Below are 21,589 nucleotides of genomic sequence, written 5' to 3'. Positions count from 1 at the left end.
TGGAGCCTCTGTCATTACATCTGTCTGCCAACTCTACGGTTTTCTTAGAAATCCCAACAGCAATGTTTGTTTTGGTGAAGTCCACTGAGAGAAGAGTTTCTGCTTGAATAACACCACTGATGTTTGACACATCGACACCTAATTGAATCTTTGAGCGCAGAAGCTCATTAACCCCAGGTTATTTTAGATATGCATGGCTAAAAATCAAATACTTGTTCATACTGATTATCGATATTTGAGCATATCTGCTGTTCAGCTGATGTGCAGTATGCAGTTTGCCATAAATTCATTTTTATCCAGATCATTATACTAATTATTGTTCAATAGTTCAAAACTAATGTATGCATGTCAATAAACTGAAGCCATTTTTTCACAATAATCTAAATGTGCTGAAACAAAACAAACATCCAAGTTGAAGCCCCTGAGTAGACAGACTACACAGAGGAGTCTACAGACGTGCTAGTGTTTCTGTGAGGCTGCAGTTTGTGATGTATGGTAACTACTGCCAACATGCACTTGGTCCAGTGTAATGTTTACCATCTCAGATTTGCATTAGCTAACTAGTACTATAAATTAAGTGTAATGCAGGTTTCACAGGAATGCCATTAGTTTTGCAGGCAACTGGTGGTAAACCAAAGACACCAGACAAATGGAAGCTATGATGTGCTGGCACACAAAAATTAAAAAAGTGAGGGAATCACGACCGACTGCAGCGTAAAAGGGATCACTGTCACTAAGACTCACCCTCTAATGACAATAAACGTTTGGCTAAAATTTCCTGGCAATGCATCCAGTAGTTGTTGAGATATTTCAGCCTGGACCAAGCTGGAATGACAGACATTGCCAGGCTAGCAGCATGAGTCAGTGCCATACTGAGCATGAAAACAGTGCACATGGTATCCCCAGATGGAGATCCCTGATGTAGGTAGAAGATGGCTGCTCCAGGTGACTCATTTCTGTGTTTACTTTTGGTTAGACTGAAAAACATACTTTAAAAATGATTCACATATGCATTCTGTTTAGATCTTTTGAAATCCATGTACACCGTTTCATGAAGAGTGCAAAGTTTCCCTGACCCATAGAGACACAGTGGCCCCATTGATAGGAATACACTGGAAAGAAATAATCTGGAATTAGTATTTAAAAACATTAAGAATTTCCATGTATACACAAGGAGGATAGATTGGATGAAAAAAGCTTGGTGGAGGTGCACATTCCATAGCTACACCCCAAGCAGTGAAGGGATAATGGTTGTTAAAAGAACAATTAAACAGAAGAAACCTTGGAGAGAGACGTGATGAATGCATGCCAAATTTGCTGTACAGGCAACACACTAGGCCTTTTCAGCACTTACTTCCAGACTAAGTGACCCACTGTTCATATCAACCTGATTCCATCTCTGGCTGATTTTTCTCTCCAGCTGATGAACGAGGTGAGTGATTGCCAAGTGCTGCTCTCAGCAGGGCCGGCTACCAAGGCAACGGCGCCACATCCTGTGCTTGTTTTCAAATGATAAACTGGATTCCTAGCAATATAGCCATGAATCCACTTTTGGTGCATTTTCTGAGCAGGACAGCAGCAGCTTTGACAGTTTGACTGTCATGGAGAAGAACCGGTGGTGTTTGCATTTTAAAAGTAAAATTACAGCCATTTAAGGTTCTTGTCATTTGGGAAAAAAAAACATCACTCAAACCGCCTCCAGAAGTGACATAGCATTGTCTTAATACAGTAAACTACATTTCTGTTCTTCAGCTAGTTCTAATTACAGAGAACTTTACTATCTCAAGGAACTGTGAGGAACTGGAATTTATATTTTGTCACAACTATGCAGTACTTCAAAACAAGCTGCCAACTGTATTCAAATCTGTGTTCATTTCGACAGCTTAATTATGAAAACAGACATAAAATAGGAAAATACATTTATTGTATTTAAATGTAGTAATTACTTGTCTATATGGCATTTTTGTATTGATAGTGGTGGGGTTTCCACTGTTGCTTTGGACTGCCTGGCCAGGCACATGGGATTCTCAGGAAACGACATATACGCATCATCCGGCGTATCTGAATCTCATTGATAACTACCTCGCTGTTTGCTTGTCACTTTCTTTGTACCATACCAGAGGTATATCAAGTTATTGTGAATACAATGAAAACATCCTGCTGCTGACTTCAGAGATACCACTACCAGGAATGTAATCGAGGTCTCAACTGTGGTCATATGTTAACCAGAGCTCATCACTTGCACATAACTTGCATAGCCAAACCCTCAGATATATTAACGCCCCTTTTCAGACATGAGATACGGAACATTGCTGGCCTCAATATCCATTAAAGTGACATGTGACATATCCACCACAGCGATGGAGAGAGAGACGGTAAGCATGTGACTTTCATCATTTACACAACATGGGACAATACCTATCTGTTACTGTGACTGTGTTCTGTTCAGATTTGTGCTATATTGAAAGTGACATGGAAATGTTACTCTAACCTAACAAGAAGATGCTGTTGTGACTTCTCTGGAAACATGACCAGGGTACGCATTCACTGACATTTATTCAAGCCTTACATTACCCTTCTGGAATTCTTGCATTAATAAAGATATCACGATTTCTATCAATTGCAAATATCTTCAGCACACTGCTATCAAAATATAACTATATTTAAAGGAACAAAATGAAAATACTAAGTTCGTAACAAGTATTACACAAAATCCAATTTCAGTCAGACTTGACAATAAGAAGATAAATTGTTAGAGATCAAATCATTGTCAAATCTGACACCGATAAATGCTACTACAGGACGCATGTCTGTGTACATACCAGCTCTTGCTGCGATGAGATGCGTTGTCCGGTTGGGGTCTTGGGAGCTAAAAATCAAATTTTTGCCAATCTTGGCCCCAAGTGCTTTGGCATGGTAGAATTCCCGCGTCCTCTCCATGGGGTAGTTGGTGGGGTAGAGACCACTGAATACTATCATCGTGCCCTCTAGCGTCTTGCTCTTCAGCTCTGGGACAATCTTGCGTATGTCTGGCATTTCGGGGGCCGCCTTCTTCAGGTAGGCCTCGTAGCGGGAGTAGTACTCTGCGTGGATCCTTTCCAGTACTTCTTCCAGGTAGATCAGGTGGTCATCCTGGTCATTATCAGCTTCTTCCTCTTCTTCCTCTTCATCTTCCATACTCTGGTCCAGCAGCTCCTCTCCCATGGTAACCCCAGACAGTTCACTGTTTTGTGACTCTGTTTCTGGCTCTTTCCTGTCTGAACAGCCATTTCCGAGCTCGGGGTCGGGGAGAAGAACTCCTGAGGGTTCTGTTACGTCAGAGCTATTTTCACCATCACCCTGTCCTTTACTGTCCCCTTCTCTTTCCCTGTTCCCATCAGTGGGCTCCTGCATGACTCCTTCCTGACCAGATTCCTTTGCCTGGCAAGACCTGCCCTCACTATCACTGTCTGTTGATGGGGGCTTTTCTGTAATGGAGTCATTGTCATTGTCACTGTCACTGGAAAGATCAAAGTCTAAGTTATTGGATTCATGGCTTGGTGCAGATGAATTTGCACCTTCCTGTGCGTCTCGTGTCCCATCTACTTTAACATCTGTTTTATCACCCACCTGAGTTTCCTTTGACTCTGCCCCAGACTCTGCGTCAGTCTCTGACCCTTTACTTTGTCCTAGTTCATCCTCCCCAACCCCGGTGGGGTGTGTCAGTTCATTTGTTGGTACTCCCTGAGAAGATTGAGGTGTTGCTGACTCTTCCTTTGCAGTAACATTGTGGCCCTTTGCCCTTTTCTTGAGGCCATTATTTTGCTCGTCAGCACCAGGTGTTCCTCCTTGATCTGTGCTCTCTGCCGGTCGACTTGAGGGGCTTCCTGAAGGAACAAAACATGGAAATCATCTAGTATTCAAGGCTACATGCAATAGAATCAAGAGGTGAAGCTACAGTAAGATTAGCAACCAACTAATGAATTTAAATGCACAAGTGATTTCTCTTCTCACATGTGGAAAAGAAAATCTAATGAATGTCTTGGCTAGGGTCTGTGGTTATCAAAGATTATCTTGTACAGTTAAGGCGCCTCATGGAGGGCAGAAATCAACAAATGGCTACTTAATTAGTCGAAAATGGAACAGAACGCATTGATTTATGATAGAATTAAATTGTTGGATAGGAATATTAAAATTCAAACGTATCAATTCCATTCAATATGTTGATAAAAAGAGAAAGTCATTTTGCTTTTTGACTCTCATTTTTTTCATCTCGTCCATGTTTTCCCCAGCAAACATTTTCCCCATGTTCCTCACACTGCTCACAAGATAATGAGATGGGTGCGTATATGTATTTCTAGAAAAGGGAGGGTCAATTGTGTATATGTGTATAACATCAGTGGAATAATTAGGAGGACTCTGTGGTTAGCTTATCTGAAAACACTGCAAGTTAAGCACCAGTCTTTTTAGCTACCTACCAAGCTAAAGCTAATTTTTTTCATGAAACTATACCTGCTAGTGCAAGTGCATCATCCATACACCGTACTACACATTGCAACAGCGCCATCCTACAAATGCTAATAGGTGAGCTAGCAAACTAATAGTTTTCCCTAACAGCACACATGATTTAAAAAAAAAAAAAAAAAAAAAACGGTAAAGGGTGAAACAATGAAGTTCAAAACATACTTCTATTGTAGTCATTGAGACAGGCAAACATAATGTCTGTGAACATTTATTTGATGTGAACTTGCTTACTTTGTTAGTGATAGCTTGTCAGCTACAAAGTTTTAGCTAGCACGGTGATGCTATGCACAGGTTTTGATGATTAACATTAAGGTACCTGCATTTGAGTTTCCTTTCTAGCCTTGTTCTAAGAGGTTTAAAGGAAAAGTGTCTTTCTTTCATAGTCACACCACATTAAACTCTGAATCCCAAGTAGTTTATGGCTGTTTTTTTTTTATTTGCTCCGGTCACATATTTACCCAATGTGAGCTCATTTTGCACTTCATTACAAAGTTTTGTATCTGTAAGTAAACAGCACAACCATAGCTAGAAGTAGACAGAACTTAAAGATAACTTTTGTGCAATAAAATAGTCATAAGACTATAAATCACAAAAAAGAAAGAACAAAAGCTGCATTTCCTTCGTTATTCTTTTCACAAAAATTGAAAAAAAAACTTGCAGTAGCATGGTGTGGCACCAGATGTTACCAATATTCGGAAAAATGGTCTCCACATTTTATCAATATTTGACATACTTACATGATTACAACATGGACAAACTACTCTGCACTTCAGCTTGAGAAAGGTGTTTCACCATGCTGAATTTATTTTCGAACAACCTGCTCCTCTGTACACTGTTTTTGAACTACGCTGCATTTATTTTATTGATCAAGCACATTTTATTCTCCTCTCAGCATCTCTAATTGGTTTGGATGATTTCTTCTATGTGCTCTGTATAAACACAGCCTGTACTTCAGCCGGTGGATCAGGATGAGTAGCAAACAGGTAATTTTGTGATTGTGATGAAATATCCCAACTTTAAGCCTTCATTTTCAGACAAGATTTGGGGTTCAGAAGGTTAATTAAATTTGCAACTCAGTTTTCCAGGATCTATCATTATGTGCTTCATCCAGTTTCTTGATTTATGTATTTATTTTAACATTTTATGCAGCATCCACCTGCTTTAGATTACAGGCATCACTTAGAACCAAATAACTTAATTAGCACTGATGGCTATGGTCTGTTTCATGTATTTAACATTGCTGCATTCTGGAAGGTCTGTTGCTCTGTAATTATAAACCTCTTAGTAATAACCTTCCTAATGTTAAACACTAGTACATGTGACACAAGGGATAACCCAGATTTTAGTTCAACAAGAGCTGCTCTGACTGCCTTTGTTGGCAAACTCTTCTTGGAGCAGAATCTTTCTCTAAGGCAAATCAGATTCCTCTGGGTACACTGAGTCACTGCCATGCAAGTGACTCTGCTTCAGCGTGAAATAAAATTGTAAGTGATAACCTGTCAACAACAAAGAATTTTTTAAAAAGTGTTGCACTGATGTTGAAGCAGTCAAACTTAACAAAAAGTTATGATTATTAGAAGCAAGTACAGAATTTTTGAATGAGATAGGAAGAAGCACAGTAAAGTGAATCACATCCAGTAAGTGTGCTTGTTCAAAGGAGCGTACTGTATCAGTTAAACCCCACAGGGCCACGGTGGACAAGACAGGGCAGTGAAGTAATCTGTGGAGGCAAGGCATGCAAGAGCAGACTAGGGTACATCAGCCCTCAGAGTAAGAATGCAGCACAATAGGGCACTCAAAAACCTAATTTAAATGAATCAACTGGAACACAGTCCACTCACTGCCATCCTTCATTTTTCATTTATTAACTTAGGCCGTTTTCAGACATGGGATATGTAACTTTGCTGGATTTATTAATCTGTTAAAGCAGGGGTGTCAAACATACAGACCGCCAGATTGTTCAACTGATTGCTTGCAGGATGACTTTGCAAAGTGTAAAAATTACAAAGGTGAAAATGAATCCTTATTGTGAAAATATTTAAAGGCATTGAATATTGTGCAATATAATGTGAGTCAGCACAGAGTTTGGTTTGGTGGAAGCCTATTGTTGATGCACTGCCACAACTTTTATGCATTTTTTATGTATACATTTATAAAGGCAGGAAGACAACTGAACCTTTTCCTTAAAGGTTCCCACTTTAGTTTGTGTGGTGCGTCAGTTCAGGTGGTCAGGATTACTACACAGATGCGGAAATGAATGTAAATTTAAAATGATTTCTAGATCTTGACAAGTTATAAAATATTATATTGTTCAGTTCCAGATACCTGCAACTAAATGTTTTGTGCCTTTGTAGATACATTGTGTGTGTGTGTGTGTGTGTGTGTGTGTGTGTGTGTGTGTGTGTGTGTGTGTGTGTGTGTGTGTGTGTGTGTGTGTGTGTGTGTGTGTGTGTGTGTGTGTGTGTGTGTGTGTGTGTGTGTGTGTGTATAAGTTGTAATGTGTAAATAATATTGTTGAAATTGCACTTATTTTTGTTTTAAAAATTCAGGATGTTCATAATGTTTTGTAAAAACGATAGCTCATTAAATGTGAACATTTTCAGAACGTACTTTTTTGCACCAAAACAAAGGGAAAAATTTGGAGTTGCCGTTATTTATAGGTTATTATGCTGTGATTTTACTGGTCCAGCCCACTTAAGATCAGCTTGGGCTGAATGTGGCCCCTGAATTAAAATGAGTTTGACACAACTGTGTTAAAGCAACAGAATTCAGGCATACGTCACTTTTGCCTTCATGTTCTTCACAGCTTCATTGAGACAAACCCCCACAGTGACAGAGAGAGCCACAAAACATGTGCCACATTTGTCATGCATGCCAGATTGGACAATAAATCAAGTAAGGTAATGCATAATGATGCACTAATCAACAAAAGACAAAATCTAACTCCATTATATTACAAATTATTTAACTGCAGCTGACAAACTGTGACTCAGTGTGACAGCTCACTTGTTTGAAGTGAAGAAAAGTACACAGTGTGACTTGCCATTAGATCCTGATGGATCCTGTTGGGGATAATTTATAATTATAAGAAATTAATGCAGTAACTGCTGGTGCTCTGTGTGTATAAATGTGCAAAACTCTCACTCTTTATAGACACTTTTATGGATCCAGATGTTGGTTGATGTTGCCGGTATTTAATAAACTCCGGTGTAAGACTCGTCCAAACAACTACTTTGTTTGTGTGTGATTATGCATTTCAGGCGTGTGCTGTGTTGAAAGGGACATGGAAATCTCAGTTATAGCTAGTAAGATTGCTTTTGCAACATTTATGGAAAAGCGACCAGGATGGTCACGACATGAAGCTGACATAGTTCAGATGTTGCCAGATTAACAGAAAGGAATGCATGTCTGAAAAGGTCTTTAGCATACAGAAAGGTCAACAGAGCATTTGACATGTTAATCCTTTATTGGACCACAGGATAAACTACTTCAATCTGCTGAACCTGTAGACTCAATTTTGAATTAGAAAGGTCATTAGACATTACCGGTAGATGTAATTTCTCCCATATGTGACTTTTGAGTAAAAAATGAAATATGTAGCATGGTATAAAATTTAAACATCACATGATGATTTGGATCTTTCAAGTTAAAGATAATCTCAAGCCAAATATGCCCTCTCTCTGAAGTGAATATCATGAGGGCTCATATCTATAAAGCTTTTATACTGAATTCATTGCTGCAATAATCAATATTTTCATATTTACAATGGGTCAACCACTGTATGATGTAACAGGATTGCTTTGAGTAATAAACCTACACCAGTAATTACCCAAGTTTGTCCTCACCTTAGCTCTATGAAGCATTCTCAACAATTGTTAACAGCTTTATTGTGCTGGCCAAAAGTGGCCAAAAATAAAATATGTACAACTATAGTTCAATTTAAAGTCAAGTGCCTTATACCATTCGCAGTATATTTAATAAAAAAAATAAACTGGTAATTTACTAAATCCCTATATGCAAGTGTGAGTCATAGATGTGATATTACTGAGGTTATTAGAACATGCATAGATGAATAAATGTCTAAACTATTTTTAATACAATGCAGCAAGACAATACTGTCTTGCATTTGGGAAAAATGTCTTACAAGAGGAGTTTGTTTCTACATTAAACCAAATTAGTTTCAGGCGTAAGTTTGACGTACAATAATATCAGTAGCAAGCTGTCTGTAATATATGATATGATACATTGAGATTAACAGGAACTGGTGGGCTTCCACTTACTTTATCCACAACGGAAGCTTGTGTTTTACTCACACAATAAACTGTCTTGCTATCTTTGAATTGATGAACACCAGCAGCTGTTGTAACATGGGATCAGTACAAGCTGCAGTAATCGGTTAATTGATGTGATAGCCTGAGAGTGGGTGTAAATAAGGGGGACGGAACCCCACAACAGACCAAGGATACACACTAGATGGCTTCAAGCAGCCTGTTTCCAGCAATGATCATCAGGAGTAACAGTGTCATTGACAAGAATCCCTTTATGAAGGGCCACAACTTAGGGGTTCAATACAGAAGCGAGGACAAAGTACTGGAACCCTTTAAAGACGGTCTTCCCTTGTTTATCAACATGTGCTTTTTCATAATGAGGTCTGTGGATCTTAAAATTGTATATTTGAATTTTGTTACATAACACAGTTTTAAAGCTAAGGGTGTAATGTTACATAAGATTAATGGTTCAGTACGGGCTTCAATTACAGGCATGCTATGGCTGATTTACAGCAACTGGTGAACTGTAAAAATGTTCTGGGTGCAACCTGCACTTTCGAATTTTCATTCTGTGAGTGAACTATGTACCCATAAATAAACGTCAGACAGTAAGTGTTTGGCTCACATGGCATGCCAAATGCTAAACAGTTTGGGACTAATACACATACAGTTACCTCAGGCTTTACAAAGAGCATACTGTGTATTTGCAAAAAAAATCTTGTACAAAGATGTCAATATTCGAATTTGATGAATATTTGCAAACAACAACAAGACTCCATGATGTATACCATTGTCACCATGCGAGTCTGGGATGTTAGCATTCTAACACTTTCTAATTAAACAGCATAACAGGGGTTGATATGTGAATGCATTTAGCTTTGAAGGTTAGTTGGTCATAAACTATTTTTGACCTGATGATGATGCAAGATAAAATATTTTTACAATCAAATGTGTAGGGATTATCGGTAACGTCAGGGTGTCACCACAGCCAGAAGTAGGATTCATCATCTGGAAACCATGAATTTTTTGGCAATTGATCCTATACCTTTGGATGTAATTTACTTTGAAGCAAATGAGTGGCCGAGCCAGGAGACCGATATTGCAACTAGGGGTTGACTGATTATCCGTTTGGCTGACTTTTGGGTCTGATATTCAGCTTTTTATAGATTATCCTAACGTTTTTCTATCTATCGATAAACCGCTTAGGGTCTTAGGGTCGCCAGGGGCTGGAGTCTATCCCAGCTGACTTAGGGTGAAGATAGGGGACAGGTCACCTGTCTATCACAGGGCTACACATAGACAGATGACATAATGGACTGTGTAACAGTGAGTGAATCTCTCTATCTGGCAACATAATCTAAAAGTGCCTCTCACAGGAAAGTGAGCCTACTAGTGGAAACAACTCACTGGACAGTGCTTTCCTTGGGTTGTTTATTTGACCCTATATGTTGCATAAGCTGTTTCACTGGGTCTTTCTCTGGATGCATCAAGTTATCAAAGATGTGTAGGAGCACTGTACCTTTCTTGGCCATCTGAGCTTCCCGTGACCCAGGAGGAGCATTGATGTCTCCTGTGCCCTGGAAGTAGATGTATTTCTTCACAGTGATGAGGTTCGGTGCAAACTTCCACACATCCTCCCGGTCGTCGATTATACAGACCATTGAATCCCCACAAGGGAAAAGATTCCTGTTATTAAAAATGATGCACAAAACACTAGTGAAAATGCTGAGCTTTGTGATGAGCCATTATTTGTCTGTCTAGGATTGTAGTGTTGTTTCAGTGACAGATAAATGAAATGAACTTCAATTTCTTTCAACAGTCTTCTATTTTTTTCCATGTGTTAGCAGAATTGTTGACAATCATTCAGAATTGACACTGAGAAAAACAGTAACAATTCTGTATCATTTCTGCTCATGTATCAACAATTAAACACAATAAAGACAGAATGTCTGTAGTACAAAGTGTTATAGAAGCTCAGAAATTACTTGGATGAAAATACTGCTGCCTAACAGCAACAGGTCATAGGATCAAATCCTTCTGTGATCTTCTAAGAGAAACATTCTGAGTCACTTTTAGGATTTTCTTTGCTTTAAGACAAAACTGGCCTAGAGAGAGAAGAAGTGGAGGATCACCACAGACTAAACTGTGAGCAATCGATTTAGTTGCCATCTTTAGCAGAGGGCAATTCCCACCTAAGATTCCCTGTCTTGGAGTATGGATCGATGCATTCATCTCTAGAAAGGATTCGGTGAGAGAAAAGCTTCTTTTCAGGGTCCAGAAAGCCTAAAAGAAAAAAAGAAGAAGAAAAAAAAAATGCCAATTCAGCTGTGGCTTCTTCTCCAGGGCTACAGTAGGTATTTCTCTTGTATTGAAATTAGATGAAGAGAACAACCTTTTAATACATTTTGGTGACCTTTTCTTCAGTGTTTTCTAATGTAATCAATCTAACTTTCTCTGGCTTTCTTACAACGTTCGAAAAGAAATATACAGTCTGCAATGAAACCTCAGACAGAGATCTAGCATGGCTGAACAAGACAGTTGTTGTGGAGGCTGCTATAATCACAACAGAAGCTGTCAATAGCGGGAGCACTGCTCTGAAACACACCGACCCTCCTGCATCAGGGTCAGTAGTAAAATCCAATTCAAAATGCATTAAACATTAATCATATAGAGGTAGAACAGTACTGAAGCTGAGCTGAATCTATTACATACAGTATGATGAAAGATTGCATCATGAATACCAAAGGGATGCAGCATAAACACGTAACCAACACTTCAATATAACACAACCTTTAATCATACAACTGTGAAATATTTTCCATTTAAAAGGACAGCAGCATCAGGATTACTTACAGCAGCCAAATGCTGCCAAAAGAAAGCTGGAAATGGAAGGACTGACTACTGTAGGGAACCTGCTAAAATGTTAAAGCAAAACATCAACTGGCTTTAATATGCATTTTAAAGTTCAGCACCCCTGAACACAACACTGAATGACCAGGACTTCAGCTGCAACACAGAGTATGAGCAGATACTTCCCTCTTTTGGACACAAACAGGCAGTGCAAACAGAAGTAGAATTTAAAGTCTTTGCATAAAAACGCAATTAAATTAGGGAGAATAATGGAATCTGTACCTAAAATACTTATTATATAATAAGCACATCTTACTGCCCAGTTCCTTGTTAGGAGGGAAACAATTACTCCTTACCAGCAATGGTGTGTGCATAGAGGCGGCTTCCAAATGTGAAGACATGCAACTCATAAAGTTTGGCAATTTTCTCCAAGAATTCTTTGCAGTGTGGGCGTAGTCGTGTGTGGAGCATAGGCTCTCCTCGGCCGAGCTGGAAGTGCAAAATACCCTGAAGGAGCAAGAAAGGGTGTAAGTATTACACAATAACGAAGAAACCACAGATTCGGGTCTCAACATCTGTAAAGTAAGATTCTGATTAAGAACTTCAGTTAATCAACAAGAAAAGCACTCAGAGAGCGCAGTACTCTGCCAAGGCTACTCATGTAACTGTATCATTTCAGATGAATGAAATATTGAATTTAAAAAAAATTACCTTTTGATGAGCACAGGCGTGTGTTATGCATGTGTACGTTATGTACGGATACCCAATTGCGTGACCTAAATATGTAGTGAGCAGGAGGAATTGATGGGACTCAGAAACACCCCCAGTTTAATCAATTGTTCCGTGTATCATTTCTGATGGATAAGTCCCAATAAGTCTGCAGTGGTCGATAGGAATAGGATCACAATCATGTGATCGTCAGCAGGCAGCTGACGTAGTGTTCACTTGTTGTCATAGTTACAGTGACGCCATTCCGCTGTCTCGCAAAACAGAAATCTTTAAGAAATCCATGGATCCAGACTGTAAGCTGCATCACAAAATCTAGTCAATTGGTCCTTGTGTCATTTCAGGCATTCCCTGAAAATCTCATCCAAACTCCTTAGTCCGTTTTTGAGTAATGTTGCTAACAGACAAACGGACAGACAAACGTACGCTGATCATTACATAACTGCACCACCTTGCTTGGAGGAATAATTATGAAAGACTGAAAGAGATTTATACTATATCTGGCTTTTAATGGTAAATTAAGAACTACAAAAACTGCACTATTGCATGTAATAAAACAGAATTATTTCTCTTAATTTCAGGTTTAAATGTGACTTGACACAAACAATCATTTTTTTTTTTTATATCAAAATACCATTCACAAGAAATGAGACATCCGTTCTCAGTTGGATACACTTTAGCACCATGGCCTTACTGGCATGACCTGTAGCATATAGTGGCTAATATAAGTTAATATAAGTTAATATAAGTTTTTATAGGTATTTATGGTTACAAAACAGATTAATGTTATTATTTGAAGCGTTTTTGTTTTTTTTTACTTGTGCTACTACACAACATTCATAGCAACTTGGAGCTCCAGTGGTGGCTGCTCAGCAACACTTACACAGTCCATATGTTGCAGATGTTGCAGATATGTTAAAGCAGAAGAAGTGGTAGATAAACAACACCCTGACACTGCATCTCAATTATGTTCACGCGTATATAATCGTAAATAATAGTGATATGGAAGACTACTACCTTATTGGACATACGCTGGCAGTGCTGTTCAGTGGTATGGATCAGTGTCTGGTCCAGATCTACCATGAGGACTAGCTTTTTGTTCCGGTGGAGTCTCTGCTGGTCTTCTCTGCCCAGCTGTTCTGCTTGCTGTTGGATTAAATGAAGATGATTAGAAAATATCAGCAATCACAACTTTATGTTTTTGTACAGCCTCTGGTCAAGGTTTGAGTTAATTATTTACTTCAGACTCAACATGCAGTACTAAGCTTTCATCTCTCAAGGTTGTGATTAACCACCTGCCAGCAGGTTTTAAAGGCATGTTGTCTGTAAAGAAAATCTCCAAAATTACAACATTTACCAGAGCTAAAAACTGAAATAACCATCGGATTTTTAACTTTTTGATGGTCTCTCAACTAGTCATGTAAGATGTGCAGTCCCATAGGGAAATTTAACTAAATCTGAGCATAAAAAAAAAATTACAATCGTGATATTTTGTAACAATCACTCTGTCTTTTAAGATTAAAAAAATCACCAAAAATAAACAGATTCTGTACAAAGTTTCTCAGCACAACTGAGAAGCCATGACTTACTCGGTTGTGACCAACAGTCATGTGACAAAAATGCTGTGACTTTTCATTTGAACTGTAGTCAGTGTTGACAAAGACTAGTCAGGAGACAACTATGGAAACAAATTAGACAGACTGAAAGGAGAAGAAAATATACTTCAAACTGAAATAAATGCAGCACGGCTCTAAACAATATAGAGAGGAGCAAGTTGTTGGAGGATACATTTCCCTCAGGATAAATAAAGTATCTATCTATCTATCTATCTATCACGATGAAATATCTTTGTAGAGCTGATGTCAAAAACAGCAAGCTCCCCAAGCTTGAGATAAACTAATTTGTATACGTTGAAAAAATATAAGTGTATATCTGTAGTACATTGAGACCCCATTCTTTTTTTGCAGTATTTTTAATAGCTGGGGACACATGGAAAATGCTGTACATGTTAATTCTATTTATCCTGTTGATTGGATAAAATAAACAATCAAAAATGCAACATAACAAACTTTTTTTTCAGATTTATGGCACTGTAGATTTATTAGACTGCACAAAAAATATGTTTACATTCTCTCTACATCTAGCCATGGTTGTGTTGTTTTTCATAGAGATGCAGGACTTTATACTGCAGTAAAAAAAAAGAGCCCACAGTGATTAAAAATGTAACAGAAAAAAAATACACCCAGGAACATCTTGGGGTTCATAATTGTTTTTTCCCTGTAATCCCTGTGTGTATTTGTTGCCCTTGATAAAATACGGATTATAATCGGTCTTCAAACAGATGAAAAGAGTTGCATTCAACTGAACTGAATAAGTCCAAAACTCTGGGTCAGTATAGAAATCAGGCAAACAAATTGTCCTTTGGACCAAAACAGCAACAAAATCTAAAAAATGACTGACCTGTTATGCACCAACGTTTTGCTTTTAAATACTTATTTACTACATAACCTGCACTGACTGACTACTTATACCTTGATCTAACCTGACTGTTATTGTGCGGAACTATTTTATTATTATGTGCTTAAAAATACTGAAATTTTTAACATATCTAACATGAGAGTCCGTTCATTTTTAAAACCCAAAACGCTGCACAATTCAAATAATCCATATACTGTTGAATATCTAGGAAACATAATGCAAAAGCTGAGGGGGCACTGTGCTTCCAAGAGCATTGCATGCACATTCAAACACACAAGCACACACACACAGAGGTCTTACAGTGGGATAAATGTGAGCAATATCTCCCATGCTAACCCAGTCTTCAAGGTGTCTTCATCGCATGACTCACCTCAGAGCTGACCATCAGCTCGGGGACACTGTGCACCATGGAGACTGTTGCTGTGGAGATGGGAGTTTGCTGGTTTCCATTTGTGCTCTGGAGCCTGAGAAGGGAAGGGAAAAAGAAAAAAAAAAAAGAGTGGCAGTCATGCATTTTTGTGTTTTGTGCATCTCATTGGTCCTTGAACATATCGTGAATGAGAAGAAAAGCAGCTTTCACAAACATGCAAATTCTAATTCGCTCGACTTGGCGGCAGTTACATTTGCAATGGAAGAACAGAAGAAAATATTTCAGTTACCAAGTGCGTTGTCTGGTGTTTGGCACTTCAGATTCACCTTTTTTGTCATGAAACATCTTATTATGACTTCTAAAAGTTTTATCTGCTATTTAACATTTCTGTGTTCCAAGATATCTATATCATATCTTTCAAGCGGTACAATAAACAGCCACACTTTTACCTCACAATAATAATATATTAACATTTTAAATCAATAAAATCAGAAAATAATCATCATGTTTAGTTTCAAATTTTACATCTTTGTCAAAGTGAAAGTGCAGAGTGTAAACAGTTTATTTGTGGCTTAAGTTACACTCAGTGCTCTTTGTATGATCTCTGGTGCCACCTGATGGCATTACATGAAATAGAATCTACCAGTAATACCACTGGCCACTCGCAGTCAGTCAGTGTTTCATTTCAGGAACGTAACATAAAAATAAATTAGTTCTAAACTGTCCTTTCACTGAAAGATGCTGAAACAAGTCAAGTAACTGTACAACATGGCAAGCTTTTATTTTAGTGTTCTTTTGGTAGGGATGTTTTACATACAAGGGTGACAGCCCAGACAGCAAAATAAAAAAAATTGACCAGCATAAAAACAGTGTGTGTTTCCTTACTGAGTCAGATCCTGGCCACATTCCGCACATAAACCCTTCATGACTATGGGATGGCTGCATTCTTCTATTCTGGCGATGACACCTCTGAAAAATGAAAAGTAACACTATTACAGAAAAATCATGTACATATGAGTAAACAGGTGACATGCAAGGCCTGTACATGGATAAAGACATCAGTAGGTGTTGCATGTTTAGACATGTGCGCTACTGATTTGTTTTGTTGAACTAGAAAACGAGTTGCCAATCCAATTAACAGAACATGTCTGTATTTACAGTGGTGAAAAGTTTAGCACTACACACACAGTGGATTTGAGTAAGTTCCTGTTTAGAGTTAAACCAGCAGTCATGATAGACAGACACTGGCAGTGAGAGCAGCTTCCAAACCAGTGCTGTACATTTTATATTCCCTTTTCAGTCATTAATTAAAATATTAAAAACTAATCTCGGTGCATCAACGCTGCATATTTAGAGGATTTTTCCAAGAAAATAATCCCTTCCTGTGTTAAAAATGACTGAAATGTAACTTAATACTGGTGCTTCCTTCTAGAATGTGCAGATCTAGAGTGCCCAGTCCTCCCCACTCACAGCAGCTCAGGCACACAAGTTTCTACGACTCTGCTCAAAAACCATAAAACTGCTCTAGCTACACAGTGACAAGTTGGAATATTGGTGTAATTCAGTCGTAAATGTTTGACCTGTAAACTGACCGAATCTCCACCCTGCAATTTGACAAGACTGGTTCCTTAAGTTTGTTACGTATGAAATCCCAGAAGTCTGAATGTGTGTTTTTGAGGCTGTCGTCGATACACTGCACTTTAAACTGCACCACATACACTACCGTTTAAAAGTTTGGGATCTCCCAGGCAATTTCATGTTTTCCATGAAAACTCACACTTTTGTTCATGTGCTAACAGAATTGCACAAGGGTTTTCTAATTATTAATAATACCTATTCTTACTTATTCCAACACCATTAGCTAACACAATGTAGCATTAGAACACAGGAGTGATGGTTGCTGGAAATGGGCCTCTGTACCTCTATGTAGATATTCCATTAAAAATCATCTGTTTCCAGCTAGAATAGTTCTTTACACATTAACAATGTGTAGATTGTATCTCTGATTCATTTAATGCTATCTTAATTGGGGAAAAAATGTTTTTTCTTTCAAAAATAAGGACATTTCTAAGTGATTCCAAACTTTCGAACAGTAGTGTAAATCTTGGCAATTCATACCGTAACCAAGTCTGAATTTTAGGCAAATGATATGCAATACTTTTGCATTGTTTCTGATATTTGTTTTATAAGCGTTGGGTACGTGTAATATCTTTGTGTGGACTGCATTTAAAATGATTTACAGATGGATTTTTTTTTTTAAATAGCCAGTTTAATCATCTTATGGGTTCTCATCTTTAATAGACAACTCTCAATTATTAAAGTCAAGTCATTTTGATGCATTAACAACATTTCAGTCAAAATACAGGGACTGCAGGTACTTTCTGGCAGGTGGAAAATTGCTTTGTACGAGTTGAATTGGTCCTTTAAAGCCATTTAAACTGTTTTTAAAAAAAAAAAGTAGATTGGTTGGAATCAAGGGCACAGAGCAGGTAAAACAATGCTGAAACATGTTTGTTTGTTGGCACGACACCGGTTCAAACTCCCGGCGACAGCAGCTGCCTCCGACTGTTCCTCTACCTGTCAACCTGCACAGCTTGTACACACTTCTGCACGCGAGGGACAGCTGCGTCAAGTCATACAACCTGAGACAACAATACACGTTGTTTCCCTTCAAAATAAAAGTGCAAACTATTTTGCCCGAAATAATTATTTCACATTTATCAGTGTGGAAAGTCAAGAAAGCACTTAATGCTTATTGCAAGACCACTCTTAGTTGGTTTTCTCTTCCACTAAAATTATAACGCTTCATGAAGTTCAGAAACATATTATTAGAAAGCATACGCATTTATTCTGAAAATCGTTGTTGCAGGTTCGCTTGTTTATTTTGACTGCTTTGACGCTGGTCAGAGCTGCTTGGTTAGCAAACAAGCTAACATCAACTTAGCAATGTTAGCTTGTTAGCTAGCTAACGTACACTAAGTGTGAAGTCAGTAGCTGCACAAAGCGTCCCAAAACTAAGCTGCCACACTGCCTGTAGGCTCTCCAAGCAGGGGACAGGTCAGCTAACATTAGCTACCTCTAGCAAGCTCAGTGACTCACCCGGGAGGTATGACTTGTCCAAGTTGACAGCATAGCTCCTTCACTACTCCAGCACGGTTGGATTTCACCTTCCTCTCTGGCAGCCTGGCAGCCTCTGCCCCCTTCTCCTGAGGTATGGGAGCACACAGAGCTAACACGGAGTCCACGTTAACAAGAGAGCCGGGTTTAACTTTCCACTCTAGGAGCCGTAGAGGGAGAGCCCCGGCCGGCCAGCAGATATCCGCCACCTGCACCGCGGGGCCCTCCGCTGCTGCACTGCCGCCACCACCAGAATCTGCTGGAGGATCCTCCATCTGCCCCTGCGTCTCCAAAAATCCCCTGTTTTCAGCAGTAGTCCACTTAAAACGTATCCTCTTGACCTCGCAGCGCTCTGTGAATCATCAAAACGTGCAAGCTGTTAGCATGAAGGAGAATTAAAAGAACTGTGCTGCCGATTTAAACCCAGAAGCTCCCACAGTTCGCTCTTCCCGCCCGTAAACAGGAAAGCGCAACACTGCAGCGACACGGACAGCTACAGCATCCGGTACACCGGCAATGGCAGAAACACGCTCTTCTAGGATTCAAAATAAAATCCCTGGTGACATAGCAGAGCTGTGTCGTTCTGAGAAGCGTTTTGGTTTTGCAGTTTCACTGCTATTTAGATCACCATGGTGGCTGACAGCAGGATATGAGCGACTCCAGAGGGACTGCGGTGCAAACATTTGCGCACATGGCGCAACAGCGCCGTGAAATTCCTTAAATCCTCCTGTCAGGGGAATTTTGATCTGTACGTATTTGTTGCTTGAAATAGGATTTGGTAAAACTTTATGAATCCCGGAAGATTTTTTTTTGTCCTGTCTAATCTTATGCATAACATTAACTTTATTTTTAAAATTTTGACGTTGCTCTGACTGTAATTGTAGCTTGAAAGTTAGGTAACACGTGCTGAAATTATTTTATCATTATTTTTTATATATATATATATATATATATATATATATATATATATATATATATATATATATATATATATATATATATATATATATATATATATATATATTTCACTTTTAAAAAAGTTTTTTAAAAAATCAAAATTGTTGCCAGTTAATTTAGAATTAATGGGTCCAAGGCAACAACAACAACAAAAACAACCTAGAGAGATTATAACTTTATCATGAATTCCCAACCAGCGGGGATGCTCAGCAGACACTAGCTAAGGATGAAAGCTGGCTAACTAGCATCATCTGTTTAGCATAAAATCAGCTAGTTACCCCTTTAAACAGACAGTAATACTGTATATTTTTAAATGATTGTTAGCTATTATGTTGCTGTCTTAGATGACAGTGAACATAATGTGTCTTTAACATTAGTCCTAGATGTCAATGGGGGCCTTTAAAAAAAAAAAATAAAAAATATCATAACAGTGGGCATCCTCCCGCAAAAGTTCTACTCTTACACTTCCATGTGTTACAAAAAATAAAATAAAATAAAATAGTTATTTTCTGTTCAAACTAGTGCATAAGCCTCCGTATAGCTCTCATGTAAGTCATAAAATAATGTGTCTTATGAATGAGGCTTATTGGACAGAATTTTCAGTGTTTAGGAAATCACAAATAAATTACGCGGTTAGTTATTTAGACAGTTTGATAAACTGCTATTAGTTTAGATCAATGTTTTGTTTGTTGGTGTTTATTGTGAACTAAAACCTCACTTGGTGTACTGTCAAATCTTGCGTGAATAACAAATGTTATTAAATGTTACGTCCATATGCCAGGTCTAAAGAATGCTAATGCAGGCCTGGCTATGTCAGTCCTGTTTCTTAGTACACTCCTCTGAGATAGGGTAACATGTGAATAATAGTAGAGTCTCATGTGGTACACTGGGCAGGCTTATCTGCCTGTGAATGCATTATTTACAATTACAGTCTTTTTCCCTTTTTTTTCACCATACACAATGGAATAGCTTGTCATATAAGTGCATTTAGGAGGATTATGCAAACTCTGTTGAAGTGAAGGGACAAACAAATGTTAGGTCACATTGTGGGCTACAGGTCACATTACTGATGCTCAAGGTCACGTAATTTTTACTTTACTTCTGTGCTCTACATGATGTCAGTAATGAACTTAACAGGCTGAAGCTGAGATGCAAAGAGAGAAGACGAGACATGAATAATAATTTATGCTACCAAGACAAGGGCAAGCCTCAGACCACTCCATATGATCAATGACATCAACTCGGCACCTCCTACCAAAGAGTTCACTATCAAGAGCCTTCTGTTACCAGTCCAGCCTGCATGACGCTCCACAGACTGGATGTCCACTGCCTGCTAACCTGGGAATCTTTCTCTGGTTTCAACTTGTGCATTACAACAGGATTTTGTCATATCACAACCAGTTTGGAAACCAGTGACTGAGTGTAGATGAAAAGTTTGTGGAGCACATGTGAACAGATTTCTCAGTGAAGTATAGGAGACATTATGTATCTAGCAGATTAACATTCTTAAATAATATTTACGTATTCATATACATTACCCTTCAAAAGTTTGAGGTCACCTAGGCAATTTCATGTTTTCCATGAAAAGTCACACTTTTATTCATCTCCTAACATCATTGCACAAGGGTTTTCTAGTCATCAATTAGCCTTTCAACATGATTAGCTAACACAATGTAGCATTAGAACACAGGAGTGATGGTTGCTGGAAATGGACCTCTGTACCTCTATGTAGATATTTCATTAAAAATCAGCCGTTTCCAGCTAGAATAGTCATTTACCACATTAACAGTGTCTAAACTGTATTTCTGATTCATTTAATGTTATCTTCATTGAAAAAAAACTGCTTTCAAAAATAAGGACATTTCTAAGTGACCCCAAACTGCACACACACACACACACACACACACACACACACACACACACACACACACACACACACACACACACACACACACATATGTATATATGTATATATGTATATATATATATATATATATATATATATATATATATATATATATATATATATATATAGAGAGAGAGAGAGAGAGAGAGAGAGAGAGAGAGAGAGAGAGAGAGAGAGAGATAGATAGATAGATAGATAGATATTACTTAAATACATGGTTGCAGGATAGAAAATGTAATTTACTGATTCAGGCAAGCATTTTGAGCTGCAAACATTATTTTAATGGGCTGAGTTGACATAATGTTTTATCAATTTAATATTATGTTTGATACTCAAATTTCTGTGTTGATTGATTTAAGGATTTCAAGTGTCCCTGCTATTTTAATATTGGAACAACTTGAACAAAATAAATAA

The 21,589-nt window shown here is 38.3% G+C and overlaps 1 protein-coding gene across 1 annotated transcript in view; it reads right to left on the bottom strand.

Moving 5' to 3' along the window:
- Window positions 1-18,791, bottom strand: part of ctdp1 (CTD (carboxy-terminal domain, RNA polymerase II, polypeptide A) phosphatase, subunit 1) — a 98,950-nt gene extending 80,159 nt beyond the window's left edge. The window contains exons 1-8 of the mRNA XM_055018038.1: window positions 18,295-18,791; window positions 16,081-16,164; window positions 15,196-15,289; window positions 13,365-13,493; window positions 11,978-12,128; window positions 10,964-11,054; window positions 10,291-10,457; window positions 2,823-3,866 (exon numbers count right to left, since the gene is read on the bottom strand). Coding sequence (XP_054874013.1) covers window positions 2,823-3,866; window positions 10,291-10,457; window positions 10,964-11,054; window positions 11,978-12,128; window positions 13,365-13,493; window positions 15,196-15,289; window positions 16,081-16,164; window positions 18,295-18,587 — 2,053 coding nt within the window. The 5' untranslated portion in view covers window positions 18,588-18,791. The remainder of the gene's footprint in view (window positions 1-2,822; window positions 3,867-10,290; window positions 10,458-10,963; window positions 11,055-11,977; window positions 12,129-13,364; window positions 13,494-15,195; window positions 15,290-16,080; window positions 16,165-18,294) is intronic.
- Window positions 18,792-21,589: the final 2,798 nt, after the last annotated feature.

The sequence above is a fragment of the Amphiprion ocellaris genome, chromosome 15 (genome assembly GCF_022539595.1).
Source record: "Amphiprion ocellaris isolate individual 3 ecotype Okinawa chromosome 15, ASM2253959v1, whole genome shotgun sequence".
Taxonomy (NCBI): domain Eukaryota; kingdom Metazoa; phylum Chordata; class Actinopteri; family Pomacentridae; genus Amphiprion; species Amphiprion ocellaris.
This window is presented reverse-complemented; position numbering and strand designations above follow the sequence as displayed.